This window comes from Ambystoma mexicanum, chromosome 3p (genome assembly GCF_040938575.1).
Source record: "Ambystoma mexicanum isolate Mex_15411 chromosome 3p, UKY_AmexF1_1, whole genome shotgun sequence".
In the NCBI taxonomy this organism is placed as follows: domain Eukaryota; kingdom Metazoa; phylum Chordata; class Amphibia; order Caudata; family Ambystomatidae; genus Ambystoma; species Ambystoma mexicanum.
The window spans coordinates 542,599,251-542,621,663 of NC_090925.1; the positions used below are offsets into that span (position 1 = coordinate 542,599,251).

Sequence of the window (22,413 nt, forward strand, 5' to 3'; positions counted from 1 at the left end):
AAAATGCGTGGAAAGAAGCACTATAATCTGAGAAGCATAAACAATACCCCACATAATAATGAGGTTCAAAATATTCAAACTGAGAGGATAAATATGAAACAAAGTGATCAAAACAAAATTACATTGTTTTTTCCCCATGTTCAACCTAATACCAACAGATAGGTTGTTCAATATGCACAATCTATTTCTGATTCTGTGTTGGTGGATATTAGTAACAACTATAGTGAATGCTTGGACATATCTGGACCAGTGTTGAGGGAAGTAGAAAGACGTCCCAGTTTCACCTTGATGGATGTATGTATTAGTATGGGGGAAGAAATACAAGCGCTCGAAGTTCCATCGACGAGATTAAGTGTCTCGCCTAAATTGTTTGATTCCCCCCAAGTGACCGAGAAAGGGATCATGTGCATAATATAGCTGACAGATCTGGTCTATAACAAGTGAGGGAAGAATCTTTATTGTCTAGAGACACCACCCCGCATGTTCAGTCAAATGTAGGTGATCGGTTGAATTTTCCATTCCCCATATCATACATTCGACGGATGTTTGGAGTAGTCGCTTAATTGTGTTACATTTAATTTTGCAGTCGTTTATAAGACTCTACGACACAGTGGTTATGGAAGTCAGTGCGAACACCAGCATTCTCAATTCATTTAAATTTGTTTTATTAACTGGTGATTTTAGAGTCAATACTAAGAGGCAGGAGGGGGTGAATGATAATGATATTGATGAAAATGTAAGAGAGAGTTTAAGAATGTGACTCTACAGGGGACACCTATGAAGAAAAAAAAGTTTGACAATAGAGGGGATGTACCGCTTGTCATGAAACATGATAGTGGCATGGAAGTGAAGACGACAAAAATTATGAAACGACCAGTCATACATAATAATAGAGGGTCCAGAACGTTTTTAAGAAATATTTTGCATTCATCTAAAATAAGAGAATCAGAGACGCAATCTGTTGCGGTCTATTTGATGCCTGAAGTGATTGTCATTAATGAGACATCAAAACAAACTAAATTAAGTAGTATAAATGTGGTGAGCACAGGTAATGATACAAATGATGCTGAAAGTGAAATCAGGTTGTATCCTTTGATTATTGAAAGTGAGGAAAATGTTAAAAGCATGAAAATACGAAAGAATGCTAAAGGTACAAAATGTGGCAGGAAAAATCAGATGAAAAAGAATGGTTTAAGACAAGGGTTTGCACTATGGTTGGAGAGGAATATGATCATTTTAAGGACAAGGTAATTGAAGAGGTATTGGATGGTTTGGAAGTAGACAGGGGGAGTGATGTTGAAATATTAAGCTCAGATAATAACAACAGAGTGCCTAGAGGTGTGGTCAGTGAGAGAATGGGTTCTGGCACGAAATCCTTAATTGTGTATAATGTGTTGGGTACTTGTGGAAGTAGAAGGATGGTTAACCCACAGAAGGAAGGTGAGGATATCATACACGGAGACAAAGTAATCCTGTCTGACATGTTGGGTAAAAAGGGTCTGTTAGGTCTACGCTCCTCTGATTCTGATTCTTTGTCAAATATTTTTTAATCAGTTACTCAAAATGAGAAGAATGTACCACTGAATAGATCAATGATGTTATCATTACTGTCTATAATACCATAACTATTAGCCATTTCCTCTATGTATTTAACATTCGTCCATTTGTTTGATCGCCAAGTGTTGGGAAAATGTGAAGTACATTTTCACTTGCCACTGGTTAAGAACATTGTCTTAAACTGTCAGACCTATGAAAAGAGGCTTTGATTGCTATGAGGGGAATTCTGCAAAAACAGTGGTGATGGAACGGTGACAAATATATCTGAGGTCTTGACTGACAAACTAAATATAAAATAGTATGGAGAGTGATGGCTGGCAGGCAAGTCACACTTGAGTTGGAACAAGCGAGTTGGGCTTTGCTTGCATCCCTATTCAAAAGTATCCCAACCATTTAATCAATGTTTGGAAAATAGCGAATGGAAGACTTTATCCTGGAATACACAGGGACATAATGACTGAAGTTTTTCAGAGTATAATATCATATTTCTACAAGAAACTTGGTTATGCACCACTCCTATTCTAGATGTTTTTACAGTACTGGAAAAATGTGCTAAAAATGGGTCGCCCCTATGGGGGGATTTTAACCGCGGTTAAGAAGAATCAGGGTTGCACATTTAAGAAATGATTAACATCATCGGATGCGTTGCTACCAACGATTATAGAGGATCACATGACATGGGTTCTTCACTCTGTGTTGCTAATCCATGTGTATTACAATTCCGTTCGGGTCAATTTGGATGATGTTATGAATTAAATCAACAATATATTGATAGATTGGACATTGAAAGGAGATAATAAAAAATACTTGCTGGAGATTTCAATAGAGTATGTCCTGGTGTGGATTTTGATGATGTGGATTTAAATGAGGATTTTGGTACTCCTCATAATCTTTACAACAAGAGACACGGAAAAAAAAGTAGTGATTGATTTGTGTGGGCTCATTTTCTAGCTAGGTGAGGCTTCTGTCAAGTGAACTGTAATTTTAGTTTGGAAACACAGGCCCCTCCCTCTTTGTTTGGTGTGGTTTTGAAATCCACTTTGGGTTATATGTTTAAGCCAATATAGACGTGGCTAATATCAAATCTTTTAATGTTACAAAAATAGGTAGGAGTGATCGTGCAATTTTAAATACTTCCTTTTTATTGTCGAATAAGGAGACTAGCAAGGCCACTTCCTATTGTGTTGATTTGATTAACAATTTCACGTGCAATAGGATATCTCAGTCTAGTAGGAACGATGATAAGGTTAAAATATGTTGATAAAATGGTGGGATAGTATTGATGAAGATGAGAGTTTGTGTGCTCTCCTGGCGAGTTTAAAAATAAATGTATAATGTTAAAATCACAAATTCATACATCATCCTATTGGGAGAAGCAGAATTTTGTAGAAGACAAGAATTATGTGTATGACAGGGAAATCAGTGTTAGGAAATGAGCCCTCAGCGCAAAGGTGAAACAATTGAATATGACTCAGGAAACTGGGAGTTGAAAAATAGTGAGAGACTCTCTCTCAAGAGTATGTTTAAGTCATGGTTCGGAAATCATAAACTTCTTATATACATTAAAGTTCATCAGAAATTACTGGGTGATATAATTAAGGGTAATGTGAAGTCCATTTACTGGAAACAGAATCTTAAGAGAGTCAGATAAACAAGCAGTCTTCCATTTTTGTGGAAAATGTTTGGGTGCAACATTTTACTTCCAAATTTTGGGATCAAAATAGAAATAAGTTGGGGGTGAGGTTACGAATTTATATAGAGGGCTCAACTGAGAATATGAGCTTGATAAAGATGAAATTAAGAGTACTATTGACAACTTAAAAAATTCCAGAGCTTGCACGCTGGATGGACTAATGAATAGTCTGCTGAAAAACATTCAGTACTTTGGTCTGAGATCTTGATTCACCTCTATACTCAGGTTGTCAGAACGTGCCGTTCTCTGTTGTCTTTCCAGTAAGCAGTTCTAATTCACATTTTAAAAATGAGTGCTAGGGAAAACCCTTTGAGTTATAGACCATGTTCATTGATTGATGTCTCCTCTAGGATTTTGGATAATATAGTGTTAATGGAGGTTATTAAGTGGGCTGACACTGCTGGAATAGTTAGCCTCCTGCAGATGGGTTATAGAAAAGGTATTGGTACCATTTTTATTGGTTTCACCTTATTGTCTGGTCCTGTCTATTGTTATTAAACAGGGAGAAGCTCTTTTAAGCACTGTTTTATAATTTATTTTATTTCACAATTTAATAATCCTTGCTGAATTATTAAACTTTAATGTTGTATTTTGAAATTTCTATTTTGTAGTGTGCTTTTTTAGTTGTTTAAGGCTTGAAATGTATAATGTCTTATTAATGTTGTGTAAGGCATTATGTTTACCATGAACACAACAAAAAAAATACAGAAAAATAAATATATTTTTTAATATTCTACAGAGTGTGCACTAAGCTTTTCTCTCCACCCACAAAGTCCAACCCGTATCCTCCAGACTGGCACTTAGATTGAGCCTGTGAGGGAACCCTATATTTCAGTACTCTTCATACCTTCAAACCAAAAACCACCATAGTCTAATATACGATATTTTCACACCAAAATCATTAATCTAAAGAATTATGTATGGGCTCAGTTCAGGCCAATAGTTGGAAATGTTTAAGGTACTGGACCATGAATATATTGTAACTGATTTGGCAGCTTCATTCAGAATGCATTCTGCAGTACCTTCCCAGAAATATTTGTTGTTAGAGCATTGGAAGTATGCAGGAATCACTGAAGTCACTTCATCACTTGCATGGGACCTTTGACAATGAGCATATGAAGGAACAAGGCAGTGCAAACACCACAGGACCACAGAAGAAGGTGACAAGATGGCAGAAGGATATAGACCGCAGACAATGTTAGTGATTTTGAATGCAGTACTTAATCCAGTTGATCTCTTGAGTCCCTTTTGCATGTAGTTTCAACACAAATCGAAAGAAGGTACTAAGGAGTCTAATTGGGAATAGCCATGACAAGACCCCTTTATTACTGGTTTACAAACCAAATTAACATACAGCACCTCATTAACCCCTTACCCAAGCTAACCAAACCTGCCTCCAATTTCCCTTCACCTTTTATCTCCCTGTGGTCTAGCACCTTATAATATACATAATTTTCGTTTCACCTCTCCCACCCCGATGACATAACCGTAGCACTTATGGTATATCCCATAGTCTGTCTTCCATTTCCATCACATTTCTCATCATCATGTGATCCTTTGCTTATGGGTCGGTAGCTCTGGTCTGACGATATCCAGTCCTCTGCTCCCGACGTACTTCAGCCAAAGAATAAAACCCCATTGTCCGAAATAGTATAAACCGTTGGAATCATAAAATGGCAGGCAGGTGGCTTTCAACCAGTAACCCCAAAGGCTCCTGAAAGTGCTGCATCAGAAGTCCTACAGCACATGTCCTTCTAGATAGCCATCAGGGAAAGTACTGCTGCAAGCCAACAGATGGAGATTTCTCTGTCCAATGTCCCTAGGATTTAAAGAAAAATAATAAACACTTGGGCATATATGAAAGATTGACACTTAAAGTATTCAAATACATTCCCAAACTTCTCCCACAGTGTAGTTTACTCTCACTTATGATCACTCATCGTTGCATTCCTTTATTGTGTCTTCATAGCATAAATCCACCCACCCACCCCCAAACCCAGAGGGTTATCAATATTTGTAGATACCTCTCATTGGCGTTTACTGCACAACTAATCCAACTAAACATTGTGTACCCTTGCACTAATTCCCAATTCACCAGTTTTTCCTTTGGACAGGGAAGTCTGTCCTATTTCTTCCCTAACTATGATCCATTCCTGCTTTTCATTTCTGCAAGTAAATCATCTACCACTACCACCATTATTCCTTGCAATACATACATTCATCCTCAAGGGTTTGCAAAGAATTTCCCCAATTCCTTCTGTAGCATCGCAATTTCCAGCTGTACTTCTAGTAGGGCGAAGGAGTAGCTAAGGTAAGGGGCAGACTGGCTTATCAGGCGTTTAGCCCCCTGCTGATTGAACCTGACCTTGCGAATGGCCTGGGCTGGTTTTATTAGCCACCCATGAGACTGGTTTCAGCTGCGCATAATACTATTATCAACAATAATCTATAGGCTAGCATCGGTTTTTATTTTGCGCTGCGGATCAATTTTCAAATCATTTCATGTGCTCTGTGCACATTCATCAAAGCAAGTTAACACTTAGTTCCGAAGTGTTAAGTTTGTTTTGGTGTAAGATGCATCACAAAAGCACAAGTGCCCCAGGCTCAGCCATCTGCTGGCGTGGTTTTGCCAGCTAGGAGGCAGCCCCGCTTGGGCCTCGGACCGCGCGCACTCTCTCTCTTGACTGTGTGTATCAACTGAAGTCAAGAAACAACAACAATGAATATCAACAAATCAAATGGTGGGCCTGGGCTGGCAAGGATGTGTTAGCTGAGCCGCCTGAGCTTGCTCATTTGTCGTGACTTAGTCTCTGTCTCTTGTACTTTGCATTTGCAATTACAAGTTGCAAGCTGTTGCTAAATTGCAGTCCTCCTTTCTGTTTGGGGTGGAGGGCAGGGCTAGCTTGTGGCTGCCACCTGCTTGTCTCCTCAAGGGTTCCAGGGCATTGTTGTTAATGGAGCAGCCAATCATGACACGTCCCACTCCTGCTGGGCTATCATTGGGTGTACTGTGCAGCATCTTCGGGGAGCGGCCACCATACCCCAGCACATGCTGGACTCAGGTGTTGACCATGAGGGAGCTCAGCAGAGCAGCGAGCACTGTGAGCATGTGAGCAGCAGCAGGCCAGCGGGTGTTGACAGACAAGCCCTCAAGGCTATTAGAGGAGCTGCTGCTTACCCGAGATGAGGACTGGAGAGGAGACTGACAGTTTGGAGGAGACACACAGTCTAAGGTACAGAACAGAACCTTCTTCTAATACCTTATGACCTGGACTTGTCTTAAGCTCGAAAATCCACTCAACCTTATAATCAGCAAAGAGTGGGGAACACTTTTAATTTTCAGTGCCAACGGGCCTGTGATTTACCATGTGTCCTAGTTAGAGGTGGACTGATCTACAGGGCTGTCTGAAAATGTGCTGCTCGTGCCTTCGTTAAACTTCCGCTGGACACCTGGGGGCTGGGAGCAAAGATGAAAGTTCTACATTCACTAACCACTGTCCTGTGGCACTGCGCTGTGCTTCTAGGCCTGGGTGCACTGTGATGATGGAGATGGGAGGAAAGTCAGTCCCACTGCCCGTTGGAAAGGAGAGTCACTGCTGCACCTGTGGACCCTCTCCCTCCTCTGGGTCTGCACTGTCATGGATTCCGTCTGCAGCCCCACTCGTATCAGTGGAGTCCTTTCTTATGTGTGAAATCAAAGCAACACTGTGAAATGCAGGCACTGAAGACAGGCAAAGGGACTGAGAGAGGGCTACTTTCCTTTGCTGTGCATTAAATGTGCGGCCCTGCAATATATATATGGCATTTGTTAAACGTTGCAAGTCCCTCACATATATGTAAGTAACTGTTGTGTGTACTGTGGATTCAACACTGCATCGGTACAGTTGTGCGGTGCCAGTGTGCAAGGTACTTGCACAATGAGTCCGCAGTCCTCACAATATTATCCTGTAACAGACTGCCATGCATAGTGTGTACATAGTGTGTTTTGACATCACCGTATATACTTGACACTGGTCATGTCTGTTCAGTTGTGCTACCTTTGCTCAGCACTATATCTGGGATCTATTTGTCAGTTTCAATAGCCCACAGATGACTGAGCTACACAAATATCGCTTACCTGCTGGAACTGCGTTTGCTTGATGTGTAAGGCCGCCCTTAACTAATACCAGTGTGGCGATGGATCCTGCTCAGTATCAAGTGTTACCCTAAATATCGAACTTCCTTCCTGCAGTGCTGACATGAGTTCTTGGAAGGTCAATATTCCAGGTCATAACATAATCTTGCATCTTCCAGCATTAACCTGATAAAGTATCTTTTCTGTAATTCTCCATTGTTTCTGAGACCTCTTCATGAAATGACGCAGATTGTTGGTGAATATTCATTACATCTTTGCTGTACTTGATGATTCTTTGGGTTGGGTATCCCTCTTTAAACATGGCATCTCCTCTCTGAGTGGCTCATTTCGCTCTGTGTGTATGTGGCTGCATCATGCCGCATGTGTGGGCCCGCTGGCTGTGTGTACACGTGTGCTGTCACTGAGTGCCTGGCCTCAAATTCCTCAAAGGGGAGATGAGGAAGTAGGGGGGGGGTCACTTAATCAGTCCTTAATCAGTCCTGCATTGGAATGTTCAGTGGTATGGGAATTGGAATCCATGCCTCTTGCCCTGCCCGGGCAATTGGGGAAATCCCTAAAAAGACCAGATTTTTGCCATGCGGTGTGGCACACGCTTTATCAGTCATCCTCATGTAGTCTTTGTTTCTTACCTAACTGGCAATGCATCCAAAGGGTGAATGCCCTTAATTTCCCAAAATGATACTGTTCTCTACGACTGAACTCGTTTTAAGGCAGTTATGAAAAAGACACTTGATGAGATGCAAGTCTTCCAGGTGCCACATAGATGTGAGGGGTTTGCTGTGTGCCCATTTCTTTAGGCCACACAGGAAACACGATAAGACCCTAAACGCTGTTAACATATTACAATGTATTCGTCGACTGCTGTGGGAGAGGGGAATGCATCAGAACACTGAACATCTGAAACATAAGTACACATGGATTTTTGGACTCTGAGCCTAGTAAGGTAGGGGTGTCATGTTGATTAGATACTGAGGTTCGAGCCCACTCGCCACCTGGTGGTGCATACACCCCAGAAAAGACAAGTCCCAGAGTAGCTGCTGGTAGTGTGGTGTGGGTAAAGGATGGCCATGAAGTGAAGGTTGCCTTGCTGCAGGCGGGTGATCACGTGCGAGTTGATAAGCTCAACAGTTTGAACTTAGACAATGAAGGGAATGATACTGGGGATGAGACACAGTCAGACATGGGGGAAAGAAATCTTCACCAATGCTTGCCACTCCAAGGGTCCCAAAAAATGTAGGTTGATTGGAGAACAAAAAAATGTCCCATTGCAATGCACTCATCGCATCATCAGGCAGGTGCAAGTGCAGACATTCCGGCAGCAGGGAGACTAGCAGTGGAAGTTAGATAACTGATTGATTCTCCTGAACGTGGAACTCGAGCACATTTAGCACTGCCTGGACCTATAAAATAAGCTCATGATGCAGTTAGGTGGCTCTGAGGGAGAGGGAAGTGACTTTCACCGGTGAGTGGAAACCGAGACTTTGTACATTGCGGTTTTCACTTTCTCCACTTACGCGTGAGCAGAGCTGTGCCACCCTTCATTGTATATTGGTACACACCATGGCAGGTAAACAAAGAAAGTTAAAAGGAAGTTACAATTTGAGTTCAAAGCGGCTGCCCGAGAAGGGATGTCTACCAAGATGCTCGGCCCGAAGGCACGCATAAGAGTCACTGAGGTGGACAATGCTGGCTCAGTACCTGCGAGCAGGGAAAGCCGCTTGCTACAGGGCCTAGATCCGAGATTGGAGGTAGCCATGGCGCTATATGCGCCATGGCTGCCTCCAATAACAGGTCCGGCACCGGTCTAGTTCAATGGGGACTTACCGGTGCAGTCCGACCCTGGCGGGACCGGTAAGTCCCCATTGAACATACCTTTCCCCATTCCCATTTGAGCCCCCATATGGCTCAAAGGGAATAGAGAGGGCGCCAATAACGGGTTTGCGAATGGCAAGCCTGTTATTAGCGCCCTAGTCCCTTAGTGGGACCCGTAAGGGACGTTTGGTCAGGCCACACGTTCCTTACGATTCCCTCCAAGGGACCTCGGAATCGGGTGGTAAGGGATTACTGGCACCAGCCTTTTGACTGTAGACATGGACTGCCACGAGAAACCTTTCATCTGGTGCAAGACCATTGGTGGAAAGCCCCTGTGAGGTAAACGAGTGTGTTCAGAGCATACTGGTATCGACGATACCACCATAAGCACTTGGCAATTCGCCTTAAAAGTTATTTTAAAACCATGTGGCAAAATAAATGAAGCTATACTTATACAAGAAGAGGCTCTTGTTAATCTCGTGAGATGGCACACCGATAACGTGGATCTAAATAACCATCAATGTGCACTTCTGTGCAGATTTGGGAAACAACTAGGGAAATAACAGTAGAGTACCCGAGCCTGAGGAACCCATAATGGAAGACAAGATGACCGGACGAGGGTTCGAAGAATAGCGAAACAGCACCGTAATAGAGACAGGGGATAATGAAGGTGTGTAAATCACATGGAATGACAAAGGAGAGACGTAGGTTGTGTGAGGCGGGACACACACATTGTAGGTGTTGTTTAGAATTTACCCACCCAGACTGCCCATGGCCATGCTAATCCTTATGACCAATGTCACCCACTTGCTGACCCTCCCCACCCAACACACATCCTCACAGGATCTCATTGAGCTAGCTTTATCAAGCATTACCATCAATGTTTATGCTCAAAGTGCCTGCCAGTTTTTTCCAAAGCAGTATTCTGAGAGCTAATGCCTTAGTTGGAGTTGTAAACACGCTACTGGTGTAATAAGAAATGTCTTCACCATGTCTGCCTTCAGCCACTCGATTTATAAGCACTATGTGTACACTTCACTTGAAGTCCTGTTAAATACAAGCATTTGCAAAGCCAACCGTTTTGGCTTGTGCATAAGTCTTAGGCATTTGCCAGGCACTGCTAATATATGCCCAGATACTTACACCATTTTGCAGCTGCTCCCATTAATAGCCACCACTTACAGGGTACTGGGAGGGGACACCCTGTGCTGCTGCTTTAATGAGCATACTGTGTCTGTGTGAGTGTGAGTGGTTGAAGACTCCTGCATGGTGGGAGGGGGCTCTATTTGCCAAGCTGTGAGGTCTTTGTTTTGAACAGACTGGATCATTTGGCCTTTCATCTTTCTATGGTGGTTCATACACTGGCCACTATTCATTGGGATAATAGCACCTGCTATATTGGAGTTAGCTATGTGATGATGAGGTTATTTTTTTTTTTTAAAAGGAGCAAAAGGAATGTTATCGTTTTCTCAAGCGTTTACACAAAACATTACCTGCAACAAACACCATTAACCCTCTATAAGTAGCATGTTCTGTACATTTGTTGTTGACACGATTCACAGATGATAGTTTTAGGGAGACTTTTTTTAGGGTGAGGGGTGGGACTTTCTTTTAAGGTGAGGGGCTGACTGAAGACTCCATTTCTTACTATCCACGGTTCCTGAATGGCCACAGCACCTCGTACAACACCAGATCACCCCTTCCAATGTAGAGAACATTATGTGAGACATACTGTGGTGGTAATGAAAGGCTGTTCAGACACTTCCTAATTAACTGCACACAAAATATCTCCTGAAGTACATATCGTGGCTGTACGATGGACTATTTCAAATGCCTGTTTCTCTTTATTAAACAGTCTCCAACACCTGCAAATCTTTGCCACATCTGTTACATGTCTCACTGCTTCTTCTACTCCCTCCAAATCCTGAAATCTGTGTGGCACTAATTTAGGCAATCCCTTCATAAACTCTGGATACACCTTTACTGTCCTTCTCTCTTTAACTGACTAGAAAACAGTGAAATGCTTAGAACCAGTATGAATAGTAAAATGCACATGAGACTCCGGCGGTGCTACTAATTTTATACATCGATCCTTCCGTTGGAACAACCTTCTCCCTACCAAACTGTATCCAGCTTCCTCACCTTCCCAGCACACTCTGTTTCCAACCAACACTATCGGTCCCTTGCTTATATTTACTCAAACGTTGCAATGGTTGGGGCTGCAAAGGCCATCGCTCCAAAATTTAACCAAGACCAAACCACATATTGGGGGCCATCCCCCGGGGGACATCAGCTATTGGAAGGGGGTTTGTTTTCCCATACTTCATGATGTGTCACCCACTTCCAGCTACATCCTGCCCACGGTCCAGGCAGTATTCTACTCGCCTGCTCCCACAGTCCTCTGATTAGCCCATCCGCTGTGAGCAAACACTCTTAGGGCCCCATTCATGGAATTTCAATACACTTTGCTCAGTTCCATGAATCTGGGTTTGTGTCGGCAGTGCAAAGTCACTTTTCAGCAGTGCAAAGTCACTTTGAACAGTGCAAGAAATATCATGAATCGGGCCCTTTATCTTCACAGTACCAACCACTGTACTTCCAGAAGTTCCTCCATTACCGTACATGTTCAGGTATGCCAGAGTTATTCTTCAAAAATCTTGGCCAACTATTATGTTGCACATCTTCTCTGATTGATATCAATTGGGTGTTCAGATAGTCTTGCATCTCTTTACATGCCATTTCCCACCCCAGGTTCCTTCCTGCTTCCAGTACTCCATCCATCAGTCTCTGAAGAGCACCTTTGTCAAGCTGACTGAGGGTGCCTATTACATGGAGCTTGCCAATTCGTGCCTAACTGCCTGTAACCTCTGCCTCAGATATGAGCCTGGTGGCCTCCTCAACTAGGTTAACTCGAGCCCCTAAATCTGTTCCTTTATATATATCCAAGGGTGCAAGTGCAATATTAGTCCCACTCCACTGTTTATCCAGTACCTCCCTTTTCTGTTGCCTTTCAAACGACTCTGCTTGACATTGTGCCAAACAGATTCCAGACTCATTTGTGCAATTGAAGCAATGTGTACTCACCTGGAAAGCAGGCAAAGGGACATTAAACAAAACTGTGGCTATAGTTGCATTTAGCACCATGTTTCTGTAGCCAGATCTATCCAGATCTGACAGTGTGTTGTACCATAATCGTTCATTATACACTTGAGTATAACTTATGCACTCCCTTATGTCCATCTCTGGGGACTGAAAATGCTGAATCACAGCACAAGTTCAACTGTCTAAACTGTCTGAAAACTGGCACTGAGCATCCGCAGAATTCAAATTCTCCACTGACCTGGTACTATTTTTCCCATCCACTATTGTTATCAAACAACACCCCAAATGTACTGAGTGTTCCTTCCCTGTACCTACTACAGCACTTCCAGCACTGAGATCCTCCAGTTCAGAGTGCCCTGGAACCATCACTCTTGTTTTGTAACTAGCCATGGGAAAGTGTACCATACCTGAAGCTGCACCTCCATTACCACCAAGTTCTCTCTGTGGTTCCTGGCCATTGCTTATACCAATAGATGAGTTTAAAAATAATGTTGTTTCTCCTCCTAGAAAATAAGAACAGAGTGACAGTAGTATATTAGATCAGAAACATTTGAAGGCTCTGGATACAATACAGTCGGTATGTCGGTCACAGTAGTAGGTATGTTAGCAGTTGCACTTGTTTCCTTATCTCTAAGGGTAGGCTATAACTTCCTTGTGTGTCTTCCAAGTCATAGATGAGAAACATTAAATAATCTTCAACACTCATCCAAATCAGTAGAGCCTCAAAGGGAGAAGGTACTACCCCCACTGGACATTTGGTGGGCCGTGGTATAAACCCCATCAAAAGGTTCACCCCACATTCCCAGGCTCAGTTTAGGTCACAGGGTCTCCCTTGCCAATGCACTATCCATAAATTCTTATACCACGGCCAGTTCCTGACATCAGCTAATGTCACAACGTTAGTCAAGTTTTGCATAGATGAAAGAGTTTGCACAACGCAGTCATGTTCTCCTTTAACTACATTAGTGCAAGCCAGTACACATAGGCAAATCAACAAAGCAACAGAAACTACAATGCAGGGCCTCCCACCAATTTGCAGTGACTCACAAGCACCCATGTTGGGTGCCCCAGAACCTTTACAGCTGAGTCTGAGGTGAGTATTGTGAAGAATGGCCCCTTCCACCTGGGGGCTAGTGCTGCCTTTTTTTGGTAAACATTTATCAGTACTGTGTCACCGGGCTGTAAGGAATGACCTGGATAGCCTGGTGTTAGGCAGAAACCTGTGCAGTTCCCTTAGGGACCACTGCAAAAGATTTAAGACTACAGGTGTTTGGCAGTAAACCCACTTGGTAGCAGTCTGTACCACCCAGATTCACTTGGTAGCTGTGGCTGAGCAGTCAGACTTCCCTCAAGAAGAGTTAGGCAGTATACAGAGCATACAAAATAAGTACAGAAATACAGCAGCACAAGCAAACACTGACCAGAGCTTGGGTGTAAAAGTATATAATTATTTATTTAACACACACTTATAAAACACACTAGCACTAAATTGGTAAGAAAAGTTCAAAACACAATCACTATTATCATATGTACATCACTGATTACTTGTTGGACAAGTCTTAGTTAACACCACTTATTTCCAGACAGAGGTGAGCGCTTAACGTTCAATGGCATTCCAACAAGTTCAATAAAAAGGGAGGGAAAAGCAGAATTATGGATGCATACACACTAAACACTTTTTAAAGAACCACAGCAAGTTTAGGAAGGCACAGTCTACTGGTGAGCAAGGAAGTTTAGGTGCCAGGCCCACTTTCAAGGGAGCCGGGCGGAAGATGCCCAAGATCAGACAGTTGCACAGAGTCTTCGAAGTTTGTGGAGGTAGTTCGAAAAAGGTTTAGTTCAGTGCAGAAAAGTTAGCTAAGGTGTCCCAGGCAAACCCAGGTTCGAGAGACGAGGATTTAATACACCCCGTTCAAACGGTTGCAAGGGAAGCCAGGCGGAACACGGTACCTTAAATGGAGAGGATCCTCCAGCGGGGGCAATTGTTCCTGGCAGTGGGTGCAAGTCACAGCGTCGTCCAGAGGAAGAGAAGATCTCTTCGTGGAGGAAGAATGAAGGTCGCTGCACTGCCAGGGAAGAAACCAGCCGCGAAGTTCTCCGGTACAAAGGTACTACCCTTTCGCTTCGCGGTAGTGGTGAAAACGTGGTATCCTGGTTGCCGGGGTGCTTGGCACAGGCAAGGCGGCCACGAGATGCTCCAGGAAGGCGAAAAGAAGGTAGACTGGTTATCCCCACCAGTCGAAGGAAGAAGACTCTCCGGGCTGGAGATCTCCTCTGTCGTTGGGAAAAGTGGTGAGACGGTTCAGCAGGGCTCCACCGGTGGTGTCATCGTTGCAGGCCGGCTCAGCTTCTCCCTCCTCGGATTCTTAGGTCCTGTGGCGACTTCTGAAGTTCCAGTCCCTAAAGCCCTGCTTTTATGCAGCACACCCCCATTCACTCAGCCTAGCTGTCAATCAAACCACTTGGGCCAATCACACAAGAGTGCGACTTGAGTTACCAAGGTGAATTAAAATCAATTTAGCATATTTTCACTTTCACTGCAATCACATTCAAAAGTATTTTTGCCTGTTTTAAAATACTTCCTGTGTTTTCTCTAAGCTTGCTGGGGGAACTGGGAGTGAATTGCATTGTTGATTAATATTCCTGAAACCTGTGTGTCCTCATTTCCATCTCTTCATATTGCATACTGGGGGGAATGAGTAGTCACAGGGGAAAAAGTGACCATATTATCTTTTGATTGAAATCATATCAAGTCTATTTCTGTGCTGCATTCTTTCCCATCATTGCATTTCCTTGAATCATATAAGGTATTCTCTGCTGCATTATCCTTCATATTCATACTCCTAAGTGATTAAAGAGATTGTCAATGTTGTAATCTTACCCATTGTTGATTACCGTCCATATTCATAAGTGTGCTGTTCAAATATTATTTTGTTCATAAAAGTGTGATTGTTTAATTCTTCAAATAAATCTTTTAATTTGCAAAACAAACCTACTTCTTGGCTCAGTGAGGCCAGGGGTATTCAAAGAGAGGGGCGTTATATAAGGGTTCATCATCCAGATTTAAAGAACTTTGACATAAAAATATATAAATAAGGGCTTCCATTGGGCATCCCATCCTAATCATTGACTTAGTTGGAGTGCTGCATTGAAGTAATTTACAGAGCCTTGTTGGCAGCAGACTTAACGAGAACAAACTGCTCAGACAGCATTATGACATCTAAAAGAGCCAAAACGTACTGATTGTTTTTTTCTGGGAGTGCCAGTTGAGGTCACAAAGCCTCTCTGCTTCCAGGGTTGTGGGCTTTGACAAATGAGTATTGTGAATCGGTGTGAATGTTAACAGACTGCTTCGCCACCAATCGGCAGGCTCATGTAAGGGCCAATAATCCTGTCACCAGAGCTGATATCACATGGGGAAGTTGTCCACTCCCCACCACCTCCCCAGTGGCACATAACACATACCCTTCAACCACCTTCCCATTCTAATTTCTAAAACACAACACTTCCACGAAATACCCAAGATCTGGGTCGGGCAATGGTACATTGGAGAGATCAGTATGGCCATTACCAGGCAGTCAGTCACTGACACACAGTCATGTGGGCTGGAATCACATGGCTCTCCATCCTGCGGAGTAGGCAACTAGGATGCAGAATTCAAATTTCAGCATCTGGACAAAATTATGTTGGAAGAGTTCAATAAGAGCATCTCATATTTGCTAGTTCTCGTGACAGGCAGATGCTGATTCTTTCTCTTTAGCAATAATGACACTACTGCATGTGAGCAGCCACCTCTAAAGGTGAACCCAATATGATATTTCACTTTGTTCCACTGCCAGTGCTGCAGCAGGCACTGATCATAGATAGGGTGACATTCCTGTTCCAACTGGTGCCAACTCTTTACTGTAATAAGCTGTATGTATATGATGGTCCCATGCTTCTGGGCATGGACAGTGTGAGGATACCCAGAGGAGCCTGAGGGCATCTGCACCTCTTTCCCCCGGCATTCTTTGCTCAGGTGGCCAGGGAAAGACCATCGCTTTTGGATCCTGACCCTTGGGGTGAATGCGTGAGGGGGGATCACCTGGGTGGCGGGAACTTTGGGAATGGGGAGAAGACGTCTTTGAGTGAGGCATGGTATCCCCATTTCTCTTGTCTATTGTCAGCCCTTGACTCTTTATTCTGACAAAAATTTAACAGAGTTCTTTTATCATAAGACTGGGACAAGGAGGAAATAACTAGAAATTATACACATTCGCCTGCTTTCTCACCACTTTGATCCTGAGACGAGGAAGAGGGCTTTTGAGGAGTTAACCTACTATAGTAAGGAATGTCCCACTAATCAGCTTCACCAAAGTCAGGCAATCAATGTTGAGGACTTACACCTGTCGCCTGTTTACATGCATCAGGTGTATAAGAGTGAGAGGGAGAGAGACATAGGGAGAAGGAGCTGGCAAAGGATGCAGCATACAGAGAAACCAGCTGAGGGAACCTGGGACAAGCAGGAGTACGAGGGAGACGGTGGTGCCAAGACTGGCCATGAGATGATTGAAATTCCTGTCATTCCTCCTCCCCAGTGCCCACAACCGAAGCCATTGGGCACCGAAGCCTCCAAGGTGCTGCCGTCCGTACAGAGAGCAAGAGAAGCTCTCGATAGCTCCCGCTGTGGAAGAGCCGGGCTGTGAACTGCCCAAGATAGTGAGCACTGCTCGCTGGGAAGCTCGTGGGAAAGCGGAGATAAGAAGAGAAAACAAAGAAGCCTGGAGGAGGGAACTCTTACTGTGGAGTGTGGAAAAGGGAACATTCCGACCGGGGCGCTCTGGGGCTGGGAAACTGACGTACCTGAATGCCGAACAAACTGAATCTTATTAGTCATACTACAGAATGGCAAATGTGATGACTTTGAATAACAAACAAGCTACCAAGTATAATAAGTACTTTTGAAGAGTATAGCAATGACTATTGAATACCAAACTAATTAAAGGATTTATTGAGTATGTTTTGAATGTGGCAACAAAGCAAAACAAGTGCTGAATCATTATGAACATTAATGAATGAAGTGAAAGTAAGATTAAGTGAAAGCAAGGTGGTGAGAAAGGCTAATGTGCCACAACGTGAATTATATGAGATACAAGTGGTGGCAAAACCAAAAGACTGCCAAGAAGAATAATGGGAAATACGTATTGAGCCAATAAACAAGAGTCCACAGGACTACAAGTTGAGAGAGGAAATACGTGTGCTGGGCAGAATCTGAAGAATACAGAAGGACACCAAAGTGCATAGGGTTGCCAGTTGCGTGACCTGTGATGGATGGACCATGTGGACTGATAACTGTGCCCAGACGAGTAACCCTTTGAATAGAGTTAAGGAAAGCAGGACTATCTGTTACTTGACCTCTAGTGGGTGTAAGCGTGTTGTCCGACAACTGCGCCTAGACCGACTGGCTCACTGAGAATGAACAAGAATTGAACTGATATTATTTTGAGAGCTGGTGGATTTGAACTGCCTTTTAGGTTTATGCCAGCTGAAAGAGTCTGTGTCTTGGGGAAAATAAACCGAGAAGCCTTTTGGGAAATTGTTGAACTGTGTTGAACACGTGGGAAAGGGAACCCAGGGACCTTTTTGTGGAATTGTTGGAATGTGTTGAATGCTCAGGGAAGGGAACACCGAGGTCTTGGTGGGACTATTTCGAACTTGAGAAAAGGGGAAGCTGAGAGGAAGCCAAAGAGCTGGAAGAAGCTCACAACTTTTCTTTTGAGCACTGTTTAATTAGCTGCTGACATCCCCACACATTGTATATATTTAGTTGTGAGGGCAAGTAAAGGTTTTGGACATAGACAGACTTTTCATTTGAATTTACGGACACTGACTAGCCTTAGTTTCGGTAGGTAGGGAAATCCCACCTTAGCATAGGGCAAGTTAGGCCTTACTCCATTCTGAAATTTAAAAAAAATAAAGCTTTTCTTAGAAAGTTGAATGTGTTGTCTGTGTCTGACTTCATGATGTCTTCACAAAAGCCAGAGCAAATCCATTCCTCGCTTGACTGTACAAGGTAAATCGCTTCTTATAATCAGGTAGGCCCAATGTAGGAGCTTTGGGTAATAATCATTTACTTTTATTAAATGCCTCTTCAGCTTCTTGTGTCCACTGCAATGGCTCTAGAGTATTCAATCGGGTATACTCCTGTAGTGGTTTAACTATTTCTGCATGTCCCATGATCCATTGCTAGCAGTAACAGGCTGCCCCTAAGAAAGCTCACATTTGAGTTATAGCCTGCTTTTTGATATGCTATAAACAGTCTCTTTCCCATAACGGATATCAGATGACATCCCTTCATAATGTCATGTCCCATGCACGAGCATAACTACAGCTTCTTCTTTAAAGCTTTATGCCCTTTCTATGCCATTGCGATCAACAGGACCCTTGTGTGTTCTTTAAAAGCCTCATATCAGGTTGAAGCAATCAGCAAATCATTAATGTATTGTATCAACACTGACTTCCCTCGACATTTCATATAATCCAGATCTTTCTTTAACTGTTGTGAAAAGAGGGCTGGGAGCTCTGTATACCCCCACGGCAAACAGGTCCAAGTGTATTGGACCCCCTGTGCGAAAATGTGAAAAAGTACTGACGATCCTTATGTATAGGAACAGAGAAAAAAGCTGAACGCCACCACCACAAAATGCATGGCCTCTGGTGGAATACAGAACAATATGGTAGCTGTGTTTGGTAGCCCGGGAAAGGAAGGTATCACCACAGTACTGATAGCTTGTATATCTTGGACAAAATGATAAACACCCTTCCCTGCCTTCTTCAAAGGAAAAATAGGATTATTGCATATAGGATGAAGGCGAGAATGTATTTTTGCCTACTGTCAGTAACTTGTAACTGCCTCTTTGTCAAGAGCCCCTCTTACCTTTCCAAAAGTGTATGAAAAAAAAATGAGATTAGGTCCTTGAGATCTAACAAGGACAATGTCCTTGTGACACCCAGGACTAAGCTGACCAGACTCAGTAAAGGCACATTTATTGGGTTCCATGTGTTAGAATCGTGGCAAAAATGGCAGTATACACAAAATATCACTGCAAAAAGGCTGTGGTTTTGCCGCTGCAATCCATATAAAGGATGCAGGGATACCCCCTCAAACCCCGGACCCATTATACCATTTAAGGGAATCGGGGGTTACCCCCGCAACTCCCACTCCCCTTAAATGGTGTAATGGGGTACAACTTTAACGGGCCAAACCACAGCATTTTTGCCACAATTTTTTGTACAGGCGACATTTTTGCCGCAATTTTATCACTGCATACCATTTATTGCAGCAGCTCCTATAGCTTGGAACTCGATCCCGCCATATCTCAGGAAGATCGAATCCAAAGAAGCGTTCAAACAGTGCTTGAAGAGTTTCATGTTCAGATAATGTGTATCTGCAGACAGTATCATTATTACTGATGGGTGGTTTCCTCAGTAATGTTTTGTCCATATTTTTTTTTTTGTGCCCGTATGCCCTCGGGCCACTGGTCCGCGTTCCAAATATATAAACTAACCTAAACTACTACTGAGTGGAACAAAAATTCCCTGACTCAGCAAATATTCAATGCCCGGGGTGATATCTGCCTCTGATTCAGGCTTCAGGGTGTACTGGGGTGTGCGGAGCAACCTTTTAAATGGGTCTACTTTTATCTTCAATGGTTCAGCAGTGTGAATATATCCCTACGCATTATCGTGAATGGCCCACAAACCCTTGATCCTCCCCTGCCTTGTCTGTAACCATCACCCCCTCCTGAACTATCTGGGGGCACAGGTGAGCCCCTTCCATTCCTCTTCTGCCTCTCAGTACCTTAATTTGTCCAATCAGTCAATCGTTAATCTCCCTCAGTCCTCTAATTTTCCCATAATTCCTCCTAGGCGTTGTCACTCTCAGCCACGTGGTAAACGCTCCCCACTGGGCTGCTTGTATTTTAGTACATTCTGCCTCCAAAGCCTTTCTAAGGACTCCCAGTTTATCCAGGTTAAACTGCCCCTCAATCGGAAATTATGTCTGCCGATTGCATTGAGTCAAGGAGTGCAATGAGTCCAAATAATCACAAGACAAACTGCCTAAATATATAAAGGGCGGGAGATCCCTTTGGAGGTTCCTCTGCCTGTTTTGATTGCTGTGTTCCCTTTCTCCTTTCCCTAATTAAATCTGTATCCACTGATCACTTGCCCTGTTATTCAGGCACCCCCTGATCCACGCATTCTTTGACTCAACTCCTTCATGGTCCTGAGAGGAAAGGGGCTTGCGTTTACCAACCAGAGACACTGCAAAGTGGTCCTGATAGTTATAAGGACTCCCACCATGCAATCATCGGCCTGTCCTGATTAGAATTCTGGCCTTTACCTTTTCCCCAAACTGTTAACCTAACCAGTACCCAGGCTTTGTACCGGGCACAGTCCATACCCTTGGTATTTCGCTAGGTTAATCTATGTATAAAAGAGAGACAGAACTAAAAGAATCATAGTTATGAAACAAGCAAAAAACGACTACCAATACTATATAGCCAGCCCAACATCTCCATCCATTTCAGCATATCATCTAAAACATCCCATCCCCTGTAGTCCATTCCCTTTTCCCCAACAAAATCCTCGGTTCACTGTGCATCCCCGTATGAACTTCAACCAGCCTAGCATCCTCCTCCGGAAACCCCCTATGGAAATTTGAAAGTAGGTCTCCTACATTATCGTCTCGAGTGCTTGTGGGTGGCCTCGAAATCCAGTGATCTGCAGCATTGCACAAAAGGTTTAAGTCACAGTAACCATCTATCAATCAAAATTAAAACAAAGGACTAAGGCGTCTAATTGGAAATAGACAGGGCAAGATCACTTTATTACTGGTTTGCAAACCAAATAAACAGACAGCACCTCATTAACCAACCACCCAAGCTAACTGAACCCGCCTCCAATTCGCCTTCACATTGTATCAACCCATGGTCTGACTCCTTGCAATATATGTCATTTACGTTCGCCCTCACCCGTCCCCATGACATAACAATAGCATGTCTTGAATATCCCCATAGTCTGTCTTCGGTTTCAAACCCGTCTCTCGTCATCATGTGACCCTCTGCTTCTTGGTCAGTTCTCTCTCATCTCACGATGTCCCGTGTCCACCTCCTCAGTGTCGCAGGGCTGACACCCCTGATGAACTCCCAGCAAAGAAGAAGAACCCATTGTCTGAACTAGTATAAGCCAGTGGAATCAGAAAATTGCAGTCAGGTGGCACCCACTAAGTCACCCCAAGAGCTCCTGAGAGTGCTGCCTCGCCAGTCCTACAGCGCATGTCATTCTAGAGAGCCCTCTGGGAAAGTATTGCCTCAAGCCAATAGATTGCGATTTCCCTATCTAATGTCCATTAGGATTTAAAGAAAAATAATATACACACTCTGGCACATATGAAAGAGTGACCGTTTAAGTATTCAAATACATTCCCAGACTCCTCCCATATTGTTGTTAACTCTCATTTATGATCAGTCATCATTGCATGACTTTATGGCATCATCATAACATAAATCCTGCGCCCCACTCCCCCGCCCCCATGAGTTATCAGCATTCTCAATCAGCCAAAACTAAAAGCTAGAAGGGTATAATTACATATGCTCTCTTATGTGCTGTGACTATGCGTTTTCATGGTTCAAAACCAGCAACCATTAACATATATCCTCTTTGGTGTTCTCTCCTTAGGGTAATGCAGGCCCTGCAGCATTTTGGCTGCTGGCATTCCTTCTTAAGAATCCTGATGCACTGGCAGAAGTCAAAGGAGAATTACAAAGAATATTAAAAAGCAAAGCACACACAATAGAAGAACAAGAGGCCACAAGCCAAGAGGTGTTGGACAGTGCTCATATTTTTGGTAAGTATAGATGGACTTTCAAATATTGTGATAACATATACCCTTCTTTGGTGAGTGAATGTAGATACATATCGCGTAAAATATATCCTCCACCTGATATTTGTATTTGTGGGATTTCCATAAACCCAGGAGGCAAAAATATTGATTTCTGGAAAGGAGCATGTCTAAGATATAGCCCTGTAACACCCCAAAGCTTAATTTTTCATTGCTTGTTGGATACCTGTG

The 22,413-nt window shown here is 43.3% G+C and overlaps 1 protein-coding gene across 4 annotated transcripts in view; it reads left to right on the forward strand.

Moving 5' to 3' along the window:
* Window positions 1-22,413, forward strand: part of PTGIS (prostaglandin I2 synthase) — a 552,295-nt gene that overhangs the window by 463,750 nt on the left and 66,132 nt on the right. For all 4 annotated transcript variants that reach the window (XM_069651268.1, XM_069651270.1, XM_069651269.1 and 1 more), the window contains one exon: window positions 22,020-22,188. In XM_069651268.1, coding sequence (XP_069507369.1) covers window positions 22,020-22,188 — 169 coding nt within the window. The remainder of the gene's footprint in view (window positions 1-22,019; window positions 22,189-22,413) is intronic.